Source organism: Pseudophryne corroboree, chromosome 3, assembly GCF_028390025.1.
Source record: "Pseudophryne corroboree isolate aPseCor3 chromosome 3, aPseCor3.hap2, whole genome shotgun sequence".
In the NCBI taxonomy this organism is placed as follows: domain Eukaryota; kingdom Metazoa; phylum Chordata; class Amphibia; order Anura; family Myobatrachidae; genus Pseudophryne; species Pseudophryne corroboree.
In genome coordinates this window covers 417,172,016-417,187,282 of record NC_086446.1, presented here as the reverse complement: position 1 = coordinate 417,187,282, position 15,267 = coordinate 417,172,016, and the positions used below count along the sequence as shown (strand labels likewise).

Genomic DNA, 15,267 nt, shown 5'->3' with positions numbered 1-15,267 from the left:
GCCGTCCTGGAAACATATATTTTCAGGGCCCTGACTACGTCCAGCAACTTGGAGTCCTCCAAGTCCCTAGTAGCCACAGGTACCACAATAGGTTGATTCATGTGAAACGCTGAAACCACCTTAGGGAGAAATTGAGGACGAGTCCTCAATTCCGCCCTATCCGAATGAAATATCAGGTAAGGGCTTTTATAGGATAAAGCCGCCAATTCTGATACGCGCCTGGCTGAAGCCAGGGCCAACAGCATTACCACTTTCCATGTGAGATATTTCAAATCCACTGTGGCAAGTGGTTCAAACCAATGTGATTTTAGGAACCCTAAAACTACATTGAGATCCCAAGGTGCCACTGGAGGCACAAAAGGAGGCTGTATATGCAGTACCCCTTTGACAAACGTCTGAACTTCAGGCACTGAAGCCAGTTCTTTCTGGAAGAAGATCGACAGGGCCGAAATTTGAACCTTAATGGATCCTAATTTTAGGCCCATAGACAATCCTGCTTGCAGGAAATGTAGGAAACGACCCAGTTGAAATTCCTCCGTAGGGGCCTTCTTGGCCTCACACCACGCAACATATTTTCGCCAAATGCGATGATAATGTTTTGCAGTTACATCCTTCCTGGCCTTGATCAGGGTAGGGATGACTTCATCTGGAATGCCTTTTTCCTTCAGGATCCAGCGTTCAACCGCCATGCCGTCAAACGCAGCAGCGGTAAGTCTTGGAACAGACAAGGTCCCTGCTGGAGCAGGTCCTTCCTTAGAGGTAGAGGCCACGGGTCCTCCGTGAGCATCTCTTGCAGCTCCGGGTACCAAGTTCTTCTTGGCCAATCCGGAGCCACGAGTATCGTTCTTACTCCTCTCCTTCTTATGATTCTCAGTACTTTTGGTATGAGAGGAAGAGGAGGGAACACATATACCGACTGGAACACCCACGGAGTTACCAGAGCGTCCACCGCTATTGCCTGAGGGTCCCTTGACCTGGCGCAATATCTGTCCAGTTTCTTGTTGAGACGGGACGCCATCATGTCCACCTTTGGTTTTTCCCAACGGTTTACAATCACTTGGAAGACTTCTGGATGAAGTCCCCACTCCCCCGGGTGGAGGTCGTGTCTGCTGAGGAAGTCTGCTTCCCAGTTGTCCACTCCCGGAATGAACACTGCTGACAGTGCTATCACATGATTTTCCGCCCAGCGGAGAATCCTTGCAGCTTCTGCCATTGCCCTCCTGCTTCTTGTGCCGCCCTGTCTGTTTACGTGGGCGACAGCCGTGATGTTGTCCGACTGGATCAATACCGGTTGACCCTGAAGCAGAGGCCTTGCTTGACTTAGGGCATTGCAAATGGCCCTTAGCTCTAGGATATTTATGTGAAGAGACGTTTCCATGCTTGACCACAAGCCCTGGAAATTTCTTCCCTGTGTGACTGCTCCCCAGCCTCTCAGGCTGGCATCCGTGGTTACCAGCATCCAATCCTGAATGCCGAATCTGCGGCCCTCTAGAAGATGAGCCTTCTGTAACCACCACAGGAGAGATACCCTTGTTCTTGGAGATAGGGTTATCCGCTGATGCATCTGAAGATGCGATCCGGACCATTTGTCCAGCAGATCCCACTGAAAAGTTCTTGCATGGAATCTTCCGAATGGAATCGCTTCGTAAGAAGCCACCATTTTTCCCAGGACTCTCGTGCACTGATGCACTGACACTTGTCCTGGTTTTAGGAGGTTCCTGACTAGCTCGGATAACTCCCTGGCCTTCTCCTCCGGGAGAAACACCTTTTTCTGGACTGTGTCCAGAATCATCCCTAGGAACAGTAGACGTGTTGTTGGAATCAGCTGTGATTTTGGGATATTTAGAACCCACTCGTGCTGACGTAGCACTACCTGAGATAGTGCTACTCCGACCTCTAACTGTTCCCTGGACCTTGCCCTTATCAGGAGATCGTCCAAGTAAGGGATAATTAATACGCCTTTTCTTCGAAGAAGAATCATCATTTCGGCCATTACCTTGGTAAAGACCCGTGGTGCCGTGGACAATCCAAACGGCAGCGTCTGAAACTGATAATGACAGTTTTGTATCACAAACCTGAGGTACCCTTGGTGAGAAGGGTAGATTGGGACATGGAGATAAGCATCCTTGATGTCTAGAGATACCTTACAGTCCCCTTCTTCCAGGTTCGCTATCACTGCTCTGAGTGACTCCATCTTGAATTTGAACCTTTTTATGTAAGTGTTCAAAGATTTTAGATTTAAAATTGGTCTCACCGAGCCGTCCGGCTTCGGTACCACAAACAGCGTGGAATAATACCCCTTTCCCTGTTGTAGGAGGGGTACCTTGATTATCACCTGCTGGGAATACAGCTTGTGAATAGCTTCCAATACTGCCTCCCTGTCGGAGGGAGACGTTGGTAGAGCAGACTTCAGGAACCGGCGAGGGGGAGACGTCTCAAATTCCAATTTGTACCCCTGTGATACTACCTGCAGGATCCAGGGGTCCACTTGCGAGTGAGCCCACTGCGCGCTGAAATTCTTGAGACGGCCCCCCACCGTGCCCGAGTCTGCTTGCAGAGCCCCAGCGTCATGCTGAGGACTTGGCAGAAGCGGGGGAGGGCTTCTGCTCCTGGGAAGAGGCTGCATGGTGCAGTCTTTTTCCCCTTCCTCTGCCCCGGGGCAGGAACGAGCGTCCTTTTTCCCTCTTGCCCTTATAGGGACGAAAGGACTGGGTTTGAAAAGACGGTGTCTTTTTCTGCTGAGAGGTGACCTGGGGTAAAAAGGTGGATTTTCCAGCCGTTGCTGTGGCCACCAGGTCCGATAGACCGACCCCAAATAACTCCTCCCCTTTATACGGCAATACTTCCATATGTCGTTTGGAATCCGCATCACCTGACCACTGTCGCGTCCATAACGTTCTTCTGGCAGAAATGGACATCGCACTTACTCTAGATGCCAGGGTGCAAATATCCCTCTGTGCATCTCGCATATATAGTAATGCATCCTTCAAATGCTCTATAGTTAATAATATACTGTCCCTATCCAGGGTATCAATATTTTCAGTCAGGGAATCCGACCAAGCCACTCCAGCGCTGCACATCCAGGCTGAGGCGATCGCTGGTCGCAGTATAACACCGGTATGTGTGTATATACCTTTTAAGATATTTTCCAGCCTTCTATCAGCTGGTTCCTTGAGAGCGGCCGTATCAGGAGACGGTAACGCCACTTGTTTTGATAAGCGTGTGAGCGCCTTATCTACCCTAGGGGGTGTTTCCCAACGTGCCCTAACCTCTGGCGGGAAAGGGTATAGTGCCAATAATTTATTAGAAATCAGCAGTTTTTTATCGGGGGAAACCCACGCTTTATCACACACCTCATTTAATTCATCTGACTCAGGAAAAACCACTGGTAGTTTTTTCACACCCCACATAATACCCTTTTTTGTGGTACTTGTAGTGTCAGAAATGTTCAATGCCTCCTTCATTGCTGTGATCATGTAACGTGTGGCCCTACTGGACATTACGTTTGTCTCGTCACCGTCGACACTGGATTCAGTATCCGTGTCAGGGTCTGTGTCGACCATCTGAGGTAACGGGCGTTTTAGCGCCCCTGACGGTGTCTGAGACGCCTGAACAGGCACTAATTGATTTGTCGGCTGTCTCATGTCGTCAACAGTTTTTTGCAAAGTGCTGACATTGTCACGTAATTCTTTAATTACTACCATCCAGTCAGGTGTCGACTCCCTAGGGGGTGACATCACTAACACAGGCAATTGCTCTGCTTCCACATCATTTTCCTCCTCATACATGTCGACACAATCGTACCGACACCCAGCACACACACAGGGAATGCTCTGATAGAGGACAGGACCCCACTAGCCCTTTGGGGAGACAGAGGGAGAGTTTGCCAGCACACACCAGAGCGCTATATATATACAGGGATAACCTTATATAAGTGTTACTCCCTGTTATAGCTGCTGTATTTATATATTAGCTGCCAATAGTGCCCCCCTCTCTGTTTTACCCTGTTTCTGTAGTGCAGGACTGCAGGGGAGAGTCAGGGAGCCGTCCTTCCAGCGGAGCTGTGAAAGAAAATGGCGCTTGTGTGCTGAGGAGAAAGGCTCCGCCCCCTTCACGGCGGCCTTTTCTCCCGCTTTTTTCAGGAAACTGGCAGGGGATAAATGCATCCATATAGCCCAGGAGCTATACGTGATGCATTTTTTTTAGCCATATATGGTTTTTATATCGTTTTTATTGCGTCTCAGGGCGCTCCCCCCCAGCGCCCTGCACCCTCAGTGACCGGAGTGTGAAGTGTGCTGAGAGCAATGGCGCACAGCTGCAGTGCTGTGCGCTACCTTATTTGAAGACAGGAACGTCTTCTGCCGCCGCTTTCTCCGGACCTCTTCGCTCTTCTGGCTCTGTAAGGGGGCCGGCGGCGCGGCTCCGTGACCCATCCAGGCTGAACCTGTGATCGTCCCTCTGGAGCTAATGTCCAGTAGCCAAGAAGCCCAATCCACTCTGCAGTCAGGTGAGTTCGCTTCTTCTCCCCTTAGTCCCACGATGCAGTGAGCCTGTTGCCAGCAGGACTCACTGAAAATAAAAAACCTATTTAAACTTTTACTTCTAAGCAGCTCAGGAGAGCCACCTAGCTTGCACCCTTCTCGTTCGGGCACAAAAATCTAATTGAGGCTTGGAGGAGGGTCATAGGGGGAGGAGCCAGTGCACACCAGCTAGTCTAAAGCTTTTACTTTTTGTGCCCAGTCTCCTGCGGAGCCGCTATTCCCCATGGTCCTTACGGAGTTCCCAGCATCCACTAGGACGTCAGAGAAATAGATTTACCGGTGAGTAAAATCTTATTTTCTCTGACGTCCTAGTGGATGCTGGGGACTCCGTAAGGACCATGGGGATTATACCAAAGCTCCCAAACGGGCGGGAGAGTGCGGATGACTCTGCAGCACCGAATGAGAGAACTCCAGGTCCTCCTCAGCCAGGGTATCAAATTTATAAAATTTTGCAAACGTGTTTGCCCCTGACCAAGTAGCAGCTCGGCAAAGTTGTAAAGCCGAGACCCCTCGGGCAGCCGCCCAAGATGAGCCCACCTTCCTTGCGGAATGGGCTTTTACAGATTTAGGCTGCGGTAGTCCCACCGCAGAATGCGCCAGCTGAATAGTGCTACAAATCCAGCGCGCGATAGTCTGCTTAGAAGCAGGTGCACCCAGCTTGTTGGGTGCATATAAAATAAACAGCGAGTCAGTTTTCCTGACTCCAGCCGTCCTGGAAATATAAATTTTCAGGGCCCTGACTACGTCCAGAAACTTGGAATCCTCCAAGTCCCTAGTAGCCGCAGGCACCACAATAGGTTGGTTCAAGTGAAAAGCTGATACCACCTTCGGGAGAAACTGAGGACGAGTCCTCAACTCTGCCCTATCCATATGGAAAATCAGATGGGGGCTTTTACAGGACAAAGCCGCCAATTCTGACACACGTCTGGCCGAAGCCAGAGCCAACAACATAACCACTTTCCACGTGAGATATTTTAAATCCACAGTCTTAAGTGGCTCAAATCAATGTGATTTCAGAAACTCCAAAACCACATTGAGATCCCAAGGTGCCACTGGTGGCACAAAAGGAGGCTGAATATGCAGAACTCCCTTGACAAAAGTCTGAACTTCAGGCAGTGAAGCCAGTTCTTTCTGGAAGAAAATCGACAGGGCCGAGATCTGGACCTTGATGGACCCCAATTTGAGGCCCAACGTCACACCTGCTTGTAGGAAATGCAGGAATCGACCCAGTTGAAATTCCTCCGTTGGGGCCTTCTTGGCCTCACACCAAGAAACATATTTTCGCCAAATGCGGTGATAATGTTGTACGGTTACATCTTTTCTAGCTTTAATAAGCGTAGGAATGACTTCCTCCGGAATACCCTTTTCTTTTAGGATCCGGTGTTCAACCGCCATGCCGTTAAACGCAGCCGCGGTAAGTCTTGGAACAGACAGGGCCCCTGCAGCAGCAGGTCCTGTCTGAGCGGCAGAGGCCAAGGGTCCTCTGCAAGCATCTCTTGAAGCTCCGGGTACCAAGCTCTTCTTGGCCAATCCGGAGCCACGAGAATAGTTCTCACTCCTCGCTTTCTTATTATTCTCAGTACTTTGGGTATGAGAGGTAGAGGAGGAAACACATAAACCGACTGGTACACCCACGGTGTCACTAGAGCGTCCACAGCGATCGCCTGAGGGTCCCTTGACCTGGCGCAATATCTTTTTAGCTTTTTGTTGAGGCGGGACACCATCATGTCCACCTGTGGTTTTTCCCACCGGTTTACCAGCATTTGGAAGACTTCTGGATGATGTCCCCATTCTCCCGGGTGGAGGTCGTGCCTGCTGAGGAAGTCTGCTTCCCAGTTGTCCACTCCCGGAATGAACACTGCTGTCAGTGCTAACACATGATTTTCCGCCCATCGGAGAATCCTTGTGGCTTCTGCCATTGCCCTCCTGCTTCTTGTGCCGCCCTGTCTGTTTACATGGGCGACAGCCGTGATGTTGTCTGATTGGATCAGTACCGGCTGGTTCTGAAGCAGGGGCCTTGCTTGGCTTAGGGCATTGTAAATGGCCCTTAGCTCCAGAATATTTATGTGAAGCGAAATCTCCTGATTTGACCACAGTCCTTGGAAATTTCTTCCCTGTGTGACTGCACCCCAGCCCCGAAGGCTGGCATCCGTGGTCACCAGGACCCAGTCCTGTATTCCGAATCTGCGGCCCTCTAGTAGATGAGCCCTCTGCAGCCACCACAGCAGCGACACCCTGGTTCTTGCCGACAGGGTTATCCGCTGTTGCACCTGGAGATGGGACCCGGACCATTTGTCCAACAGGTCCCACTGGAAAGTCCTTGCGTGGAACCTTCCGAATGGAATCGCCTCGTACGAAGCTACCATTTTTCCCAGGACTCGTGTGCATTGATGTACCGACACCTGTCCCGGTTTTAGGATGTCTCTGACTAGAGATGACAACTCCTCGGCTTTTTCCACTGGAAGAAACACTCTTTTCTGGTCTGTGTCCAGAATCATTCCCAGGAACAGAAGACGTGTCGTCGGGACCAGCTGTGACTTTGGGATATTGAGAATCCAGCCGTGCTGTTGTAGCACTTCCCGAGAAAGTGCTACCCCCACTACCAACTGTTCTTTGGACCTCGCCTTTATCAGGAGATCGTCCAAGTATGGGATAATTAAAACTCCCTTCTTGCGAAGGAGTATCATCATTTCTGCCATTACCTTGGTAAAGACCCTCGGTGCCGTGGATAACCCAAACGGCAGCGTCTGGAACTGATAGTGACAGTCCTGTACCACAAATCTGAGGTACTCCTGGTGCGGAGGGTAAATAGGGACATGCAGGTACGCATCCTTGATGTCCAGGGAGACCATGTAATCCCCCTCGTCCAGGCTCGCAATAACCGCCCTGAGCGATTCCATCTTGAACTTGAACCTTTTGATATAAGTGTTCAAGGCTTTTAAATTTAAGATGGGTCTCACCGAACCGTCCGGTTTCGGTACCACAAACATTGTAAAATAGTAACCCTTTCCCTGTTGAAGGAGGGGTACCTTGACAATCACTTGCTGTGAATATAGTTTTTGAATAGCCACCAACACTGCCTCCCTGGCAGAGGGAGTTGCCGGTAAGGCAGATTTTAGGAAACGGCAGGGGGGAGACGTCTCGAATTCCAGCCTGTACCCCTGAGACACTACTTGAAGGACCCAGGGATCCACCTGTGAGAGAGCCCACTGTGTGCTGAAATTCCTGAGACGGGCCCCCACCGTACCCGGGTCCGCCTGAGCAGCCCCAGCGTCATGCTGTGGACTTACCGGACGCAGGGGAGGACTTCTCCTCATGGGAACTAGCTGTGTGCTGCAGCTTTTTCCCCCTACCTCTGCCCTTCGGCAGAAAGGATGAGCCTCTAGCCCTCTTATTTTTCTGGGGCCGAAAGGACTGTACCTGATAATACGGTGCTTTCTTTTGCTGTGGGGTAGCCTGTGGCAAAAAGGTCGATTTCCCAGCAGTAGCTGTGGAAACGAGGTCTGACAGACCATCCCCAAACAGTTCCACCCCTTTATAGGGAAAAACTTCCATGTGCCGCTTAGAGTCGGCATCGCCAGACCATTGCCGAGTCCATAACCCTCTTCTGGCGGCAATGGACATAGCGCTTATTCTTGATGCCAGTCGGCAAATATCCCTCTGTGCATCACGCATGTATAAGACTGCATCTTTTATATGCTCAATCGTCAGCAAAATATTGTCCCTATCCATGGTATCAATATTATCCGACAGGGAATGTGACCACGCAGCAGCAGCACTGCACATCCAAGCTGATGCAATCGCTGGTCGCAATATAATGCCCGTGTGTGTGTAAATAGCTTTTAGGGTAGCTTCCTGCTTTCTATCAGCAGGTTCCTTCAGGGTGGCCGTATCCGGAAACGGTAGTGCCACCTTCTTTGATAAGCGTGTCAGCGCCTTATCTACCCTAGGGGGTGTTTCCCAACGTGACCTATCCTCTAGCGGGAAAGGGTACGCTGCCAATAACCGTTTTGAAATTATCAATTTCTTATCGGGGGAAGTCCACGCTTCCTCACACACCTCATTTAATTCCTCAGATGTAGGAAAAACTACAGGTAGTTTTTTCTCACCAAACATAATACCCTTTTTTGTGGTACCTGGGGTATTATCAGAAATGTGCAAAACATTTTTCATTGCCTCAGTCATGTAACGGGTGGACCTATTGGAGGGTACACTAGTCTCATCATCGTCGACACTGGAGTAGGTATCCGTGTCGACGTCTGTATCTGTCACCTGAGGTAGCGGGCGTTTTAAAGCCCCTGATGACATTTGAGACGCTGGAACAGGCACAAGCTGTGTAGCCGGCTGTCCTATGTCGTCAAACCTTTTGTGTAAGGAGTTGACACTTTCACGCAATACCTTCCATAAGTCCAACCACACAGGTGTCGACCCCGCAGGGGGTGACATCACAATCACAGGCATTTGCTCCGCCTCCACATAATTTTCCTCCTCATACATGTCGACACCGCAGTACCGACACACAGCAGACACACAGGGAATGCTCTTACAGAGGACAGGACCCCACAAAGCCCTTTGGGTAGACAGAGGGAGAGTATGCCAGCACACACCAGAGCGCTATATATCACAGGGATATCACCTATAAAAACGTGTTTTCCCCTTATAGCTGCATAATATATTTATACTGCGCCTAATTTGTGCCCCCCCCCCTCTCTTTTTTACCCTTTTCTGTAGTGCAGGACTGCAGGGGAGAGCCAGGGAGCTTCCTTCCAGCGGAACTGTGAAGGAAAAATGGCGCCAGTGTGCTGAGGGAGATGGCTCCGCCCCTTTTTCGACGGGCTTTCTCCCGCTATTGTAAAAGTTCCGGCAGGGGTTAATAAGCACCTATATAACCCCTGGGGCTATATATGGTGCCAGTTCGCCAGCCAAGGTGTTAATATTGCTGCTCAGGGCGCCCCCCCCCCAGCACCCTGCACCCATCAGTGACCGCAGTGTGTGGTGTGCATGAGGAGCAATGGCGCACAGCCGCAGTGCTGTGCGCTACCTTGGAGAAGACAGAAGTCTTCAGCCGCCGATTTTCCGGACCTTCTTGCTTCTGGCTCTGTAAGGGGGACGGCGGCGCGGCTCCGGGAACGGACGACGAGGTCGGGTCCTGTGTTCGATCCCTCTGGAGCTAATGGTGTCCAGTAGCCTAAGAAGCCCAAGCTACCACCACTTAGGTATGTTCGCTTCTTCTCCCCTTAGTCCCTCGATGCAGTGAGCCTGTTGCCAGCAGGTTTCACTGAAAATAAAAAAAACCTAACATATACTTTCTTCCTAGGAGCTCAGGAGAGCCCCTAGTGTGCATCCAGCTCGGCAGGGCACAGAAATCTAACTGAGGCTTGGAGGAGGGTCATAGGGGGAGGAGCCAGTGCACACCAGGTAGACCTAAATCTTTCTTTAGAGTGCCCAGTCTCCTGCGGAGCCCGTCTATTCCCCATGGTCCTTACGGAGTACCCAGCATCCACTAGGACGTCAGAGAAACACAGATCCCAGTAGACATCTAATTGTGATCTTTCAAATGTCAGAAGATTTTGGATGGATGTTGACTGTTTACTGTATGTGTCCAATTGTGTTAATTGTGCCCCATGGGATCAGGCTGTAACATCTAAAGAGTCAATCTAATTGTAGATAAAAGGGTGCAAGTTGCTGTTGCAACAGTGTAGAAAAACCGGCAGTGGTCCCGCATCCTGGACCCCTTGTCGCCTGATCTTATCTCAAATCCACACAATTTTGTACACAGCCCTACACGGCTCTGAACAAAATTGGGCGAGTAAGAGCTGACGTAAAGTGTGAATGTTGCCGTGCTAAATCATGGGGGTGAGAACACTGGCTGCAATTGGACTGACGTGTTGGACATATGACTATATATATATTAACCTGATCTGCTCACATAGAACACCAACATTAGAGGCCGATACAAAAGAAGGCAGGCTAGATCCAGGGACATGCAGGCAGGGGAGGCAGTGCCTTCCCTGTGATTAATTATTAAAATAATACAAAGAAGATACTTATGACACATATTCTGTGTCATAAGTATCTTCTTTATTTTATTCTAATAATTTTAACTCCTAAAATCAGTTTGGGAGGCACTGGTAGCAGTGCCTCCCGTAGACAATGGGAATGGGACAGAGCAGGGGGCGGGGCCCAAGCACTGGGCTATAAAAGGCCATTAAAAAAAAAAATCTTGAAAGCGGCACTTAAGTGCCTCGCTGACAGGGACACCACCCCCATGTCAGCGAGGCAGCTGTGATTGGACAGCGGATCCAGTGCTGGATCCGCTGTCCAATCACCCATACGCGACGCGACGGGCGGACGTGGCAGTGGGTCCTGGTGGTGACTGATGTTGGAGGTGTCCTGGGCACCCGGCTACAACAGCGGTGGAGCGAGGAGCAGTGGCCCTGAAGACGGTAGCGGTGGCCATGAAGACGGTAGCGGTGGGAAGCAGCTCTCTTGCCTCTTCTCCCAGCCAGCAGCAGCGCCTACACTGTCCGGACACACAGGTGAGGGGGAAGAGGGGGGGGGGGGGGGGTCGCTAGCTGGGTATTGCACTGATTGAGAGAGATATATATCCCCATCAGTGCCTCCCCAGTCTATGACCTCACCACACGTCATTGGTTAGGTCACATGAGGCCATGCAAATCCAGGACCACTACAACCTAAAATATGATGGACAGCATATTGGGAAATTACAGTATTTCTCGCCACAGTTTGCATATTGGACAGACATCGAATAAAACACAAAAGGGAAAATTAGAAATCAGAGTGCTAATAACAGTCATTTCTAATAGAGCTGTGATCTCTTCTCATCAGGGACTAGCATGACCCAGGCAATCGTGGCTTCAGCCCTGTGGACACAGGACCTTATTCAGTAAGAATTGCAGATTCTGCTTTCCAAGGCCGCCCAGCATGCCACCCAGCGCTCACCCACTGCAATCACGCTGTAATTGCGATCGCATCACAATTACAGAGTGGTCACACAAATTGTGGATACCTCCTGCTGGCGCAGCCTGGCTGCGATGGCAGGAGTCCCGGCGCCATTTTCACGATAGTTGTGACATGCAGCCATGCTTAAAATGCTGCCAACGCGCCCCTTTTTCCCCAACGACACCCTGAAAACGCTCGGTCGCCACCTTCTGCCCCACAAACGCCTCTGCCTGTCAATCAAGCAGAAGCGTTCACAGTTAATGCGATCCTCTCTCATTTACTGCTCAAGCACGCGCAGGACGGGACCTGTGCACCTTTCTGCAAAACTGCGGTCGCGATGCGACCTGAATAAAACCTACATATCATTGTTAAATTTGAGGTCTTCCACTTTTAAGTAAGAGTAATGTTCCACCTGATAAGCCAAGAGCTAAACCGTGAGGCCTGAAACATCTGCTTGTCATCACTCATTACTTTTGATGCTAAACCACAGATTTTCATTGCCCCGTCAATAAAATATTTCTATATGTTATTCACGTATAACATGTGTACTACAAATAATATACCAGCTTAGAATGAGCTTTTGTATAAAGAGATTTACAGTGTCCTAGGCATTCTCAGTGAACGGCACACCATATGTTCATGTCCATCTATCCATTAGCTTATAGGAATATAAGTGACAATAACACTAAAAAGAAAATGGTTACTGTACTGCCCCCTTGCGTTCACTTTGCATACACAGTAAATAGGGCTGTACCAGGGCTACCAATTGGAGAGTCCTAAAAGTGACTCATCATATCACCCTGTCCTGACAGGGCCGGCAATATGCAGTAATGAAAAGCCATGATATGAGAAAACTCAGATTATAATGGGTTAAGCTGTAATAAAGCTCATGTTTAAAAACAAGACAGAGAAGTCATAGATTAAAATAGCCATGTGTGGAGGAAGAGAGCAGGGCGTCGTGTTTGCTCCAGGAAGGATATGCTCTGGATAGGAGCCACCTCCTTCTGTGTATAATTCAGATGGAAATACTGGAATAATGCACAATACCATATACAGTGACTCCATGTTTAGGAAGATGCTACAGTTCTATATTAATGCTAAATAAGTTACAGCCTACAAGTACCATTTACAGATAGACTTGAACCGAAGTAAACAGACTGGAAACATAAATATGATATGGCAGTAAAATAGGCCATTTATCCTTTATACAAGTGCTATGCAACCTGTGGTTCTTCCGGTGTTGTGAAACTACAGGTCTCAGCATGCATGTTGTTGCCTGTAGCCTCACAGCAGCTAGAGTCACGGGATGCCAGCTAAACCAGCTTCATATCCAGTAGTGTTACACTTGATTGATGGGCCCCTTAGCATAATTTGGGGAAGGCTGCCCACTTTGCACTTTCAAACATGAATGGTGACCAGCACACGCGCAAAGAAATCCATCTGGTGCATTACTCTATATGTGCTGACCCGGAAGCATGCTCAAAGTACACTGCTGGGCCTCATTAGAACCATATGGGCTGCTTTTGTTGTAGTGACAACACTGTATATACTGTACTAATTCTTATACAGTAGCTAATCTACAGTATATGCTAGGATGTATATACCATGTGATATCTTAATCTACTAGCTGTAGATACTGTATCTAACCATTTTGTCATTAAGTATGACTAGTACTCCTATATCACAGCTTTACCATTTATTGACACTGGAAATTGTTGCGATTATTATCTATTAACATTTACTTATATAGCATCAATATGTTCCATTGCAGAAAATATTGCCACTGCATGACAGGTGGTTGGTAGAGTTCCGGAAATGGAATACATACAAATAGGACAGGTTCAATTTAAACGGATTGCTCCAGATTCCATAACGGATGAATCACAGGAAACACAACAGTTGAGAAAATTGTGACTGACAAGAGGATAAACATCATGTGACGCAAGCAGCACCTGTTATTAGCTATCTAGTAACTGGGTGAAAACATTCTGACCTTCAGTATATTTATTGTACAAGTGATGATAATAAATATTAACTTTTTCATGGCAAATATGCCACTTAGTTCTTCTAAAAAGAACACAAATACCACACACAAACATAGAGGTTACCATGTTACTGTCCTCTGATTATCAGGACAGGAAAGATGAAGTGCTGGGATATGACCAGTGTTAGCTATAGATTATTGTGAAGTCATGTGATATTTATTATTATATTTCTGGTGATGTTTAGTGATATTTTGACTCTCATGCAGACTGGACAGGATCATACAGTGCTGTTTTCTGTGTAGTTCTTATCAATCGACTCACTGCCTGTAGGTTAACAGGCAGGGTCAGACAGTTTTATATAAAGACCAGTGATCTCCTGACTGCAGATTCCCAGAACATAATACGACACCAGTGGGTTTGTATCCAAGGTCCAAAGATTTGACCACAGATTATTAGAAGAGGGTCTGAGAGAGCGGTGTATACTCAGTCTCAGCAAACCAACACTACAGACCGTCACATAAACAATATAAAAATAGAATTCACCCACCAGGAATCAGGCACTTACCAAAGCTCCTCCTGTGTTTAAAGGGCCGCTCTGACGGCATCTTGGGGTCTGTCAGTCCCGATATTACTCACGCACGACCGGGTTTCTCAGACCTGATTCCCCAGCTTCTCGCCAATCCTTCCCTCCCTGTTACACTCCGGTCCCCTTTAGCTTTAACCCGATATCTCGTCTTCTCTGTTTCTCTCTCTGTGACACTGTGGGGCTCTCTCTCCCTCTCTCACTCAGTGCGGGCACAATGTAACCAATTGTATGACGTCATAAAGGGGGAGGCTGGAAAGAGGAAAACATTCACGCAACTGGCGCCACCTAGCGGCTATTCCTATACAGTGCTAATTTTGTGCACCTTGCTGCTGGGCACGGGATTTGTATATATACTGTAATATATACTGTGTCTATAGATATGCGGCTGGAATTGATTTATTTTCACCACAAATACAGGTTGCTATTTCTATATTCAAGTAAATGTTCAGTTACATACATATATGTGGGGATTAAGGTGTAGTTGACATTGTATAAAGAAAGCTCTACGATAAGATATTCTGTAAGAGAGTATTGGGCAACACTTTATATAGAAAATAAAACGTTTATTTCCAGAACCTAATACAGTGATGTAATGATACTGGGGGTGACTGCAGGTAAGCAGCGCCTCGTTAGCGCAGTAGGTAGCGCGTCAGTCTCATAATCTGAAGGTCGTGAGTTCGATCCTCACACGGGGCATGCAATTTTTAACCTTAGAATAATGTTTATTCTACTTTATAACGTTTGCTAGATACAACACTTCCCATGTTTCTTCATACACAAATCTATTCCCCTTGTATTAACATTTCTCAGAATGGAAAGTGTCATGAGTGGCAACACATCAGGACAGGGTGCCTGTTGCTATATATAGTCCAGGTACATGACGCTTTCAGTGGTATTAATGTTTTAGGTGTCAGTTTTAATGACATGTTAAAGTCACTGATATGACAGTATTTCTGCAGTCTTTCTTTATCCATATGTAGATTTATCTTAATAAAATCTAATTACATCATAAAACGATTTTATATCCAAGTGGTGTTGGATATAGATTTTGTGATTTATTACCTGCTTTGCACCTTTATACTTAGTAATTTGGCTTCTGATTAGTAGAGGTAGGTAACTTGTGGCATTCCAGCTTCTGTGGAACTACACATGCATCTGCCACAGGTTTAGCATGTCTAAACACCCAAAAATG

At 48.1% G+C, this 15,267-nt stretch overlaps 1 protein-coding gene and 1 non-coding gene across 2 annotated transcripts in view; one reads left to right on the top strand and one right to left on the bottom strand.

Annotated features, from left to right (window-relative positions):
- MAP1LC3A (microtubule associated protein 1 light chain 3 alpha) overlaps positions 1-14,304 on the bottom strand; it is a 52,203-nt gene extending 37,899 nt beyond the window's left edge. Inside the window, exon 1 of the mRNA XM_063960234.1 lies at positions 14,055-14,304. Coding sequence (XP_063816304.1) covers positions 14,055-14,094 — 40 coding nt within the window. The 5' untranslated portion in view covers positions 14,095-14,304. The remainder of the gene's footprint in view (positions 1-14,054) is intronic.
- A 394-nt stretch (positions 14,305-14,698) lies between these two features.
- On the top strand, positions 14,699-14,771 carry TRNAM-CAU (transfer RNA methionine (anticodon CAU)). Its single transcript has one exon. It is a non-coding gene; the product is annotated as a tRNA-Met (tRNA).
- The last annotated feature ends 496 nt before the right edge of the window (positions 14,772-15,267 follow it).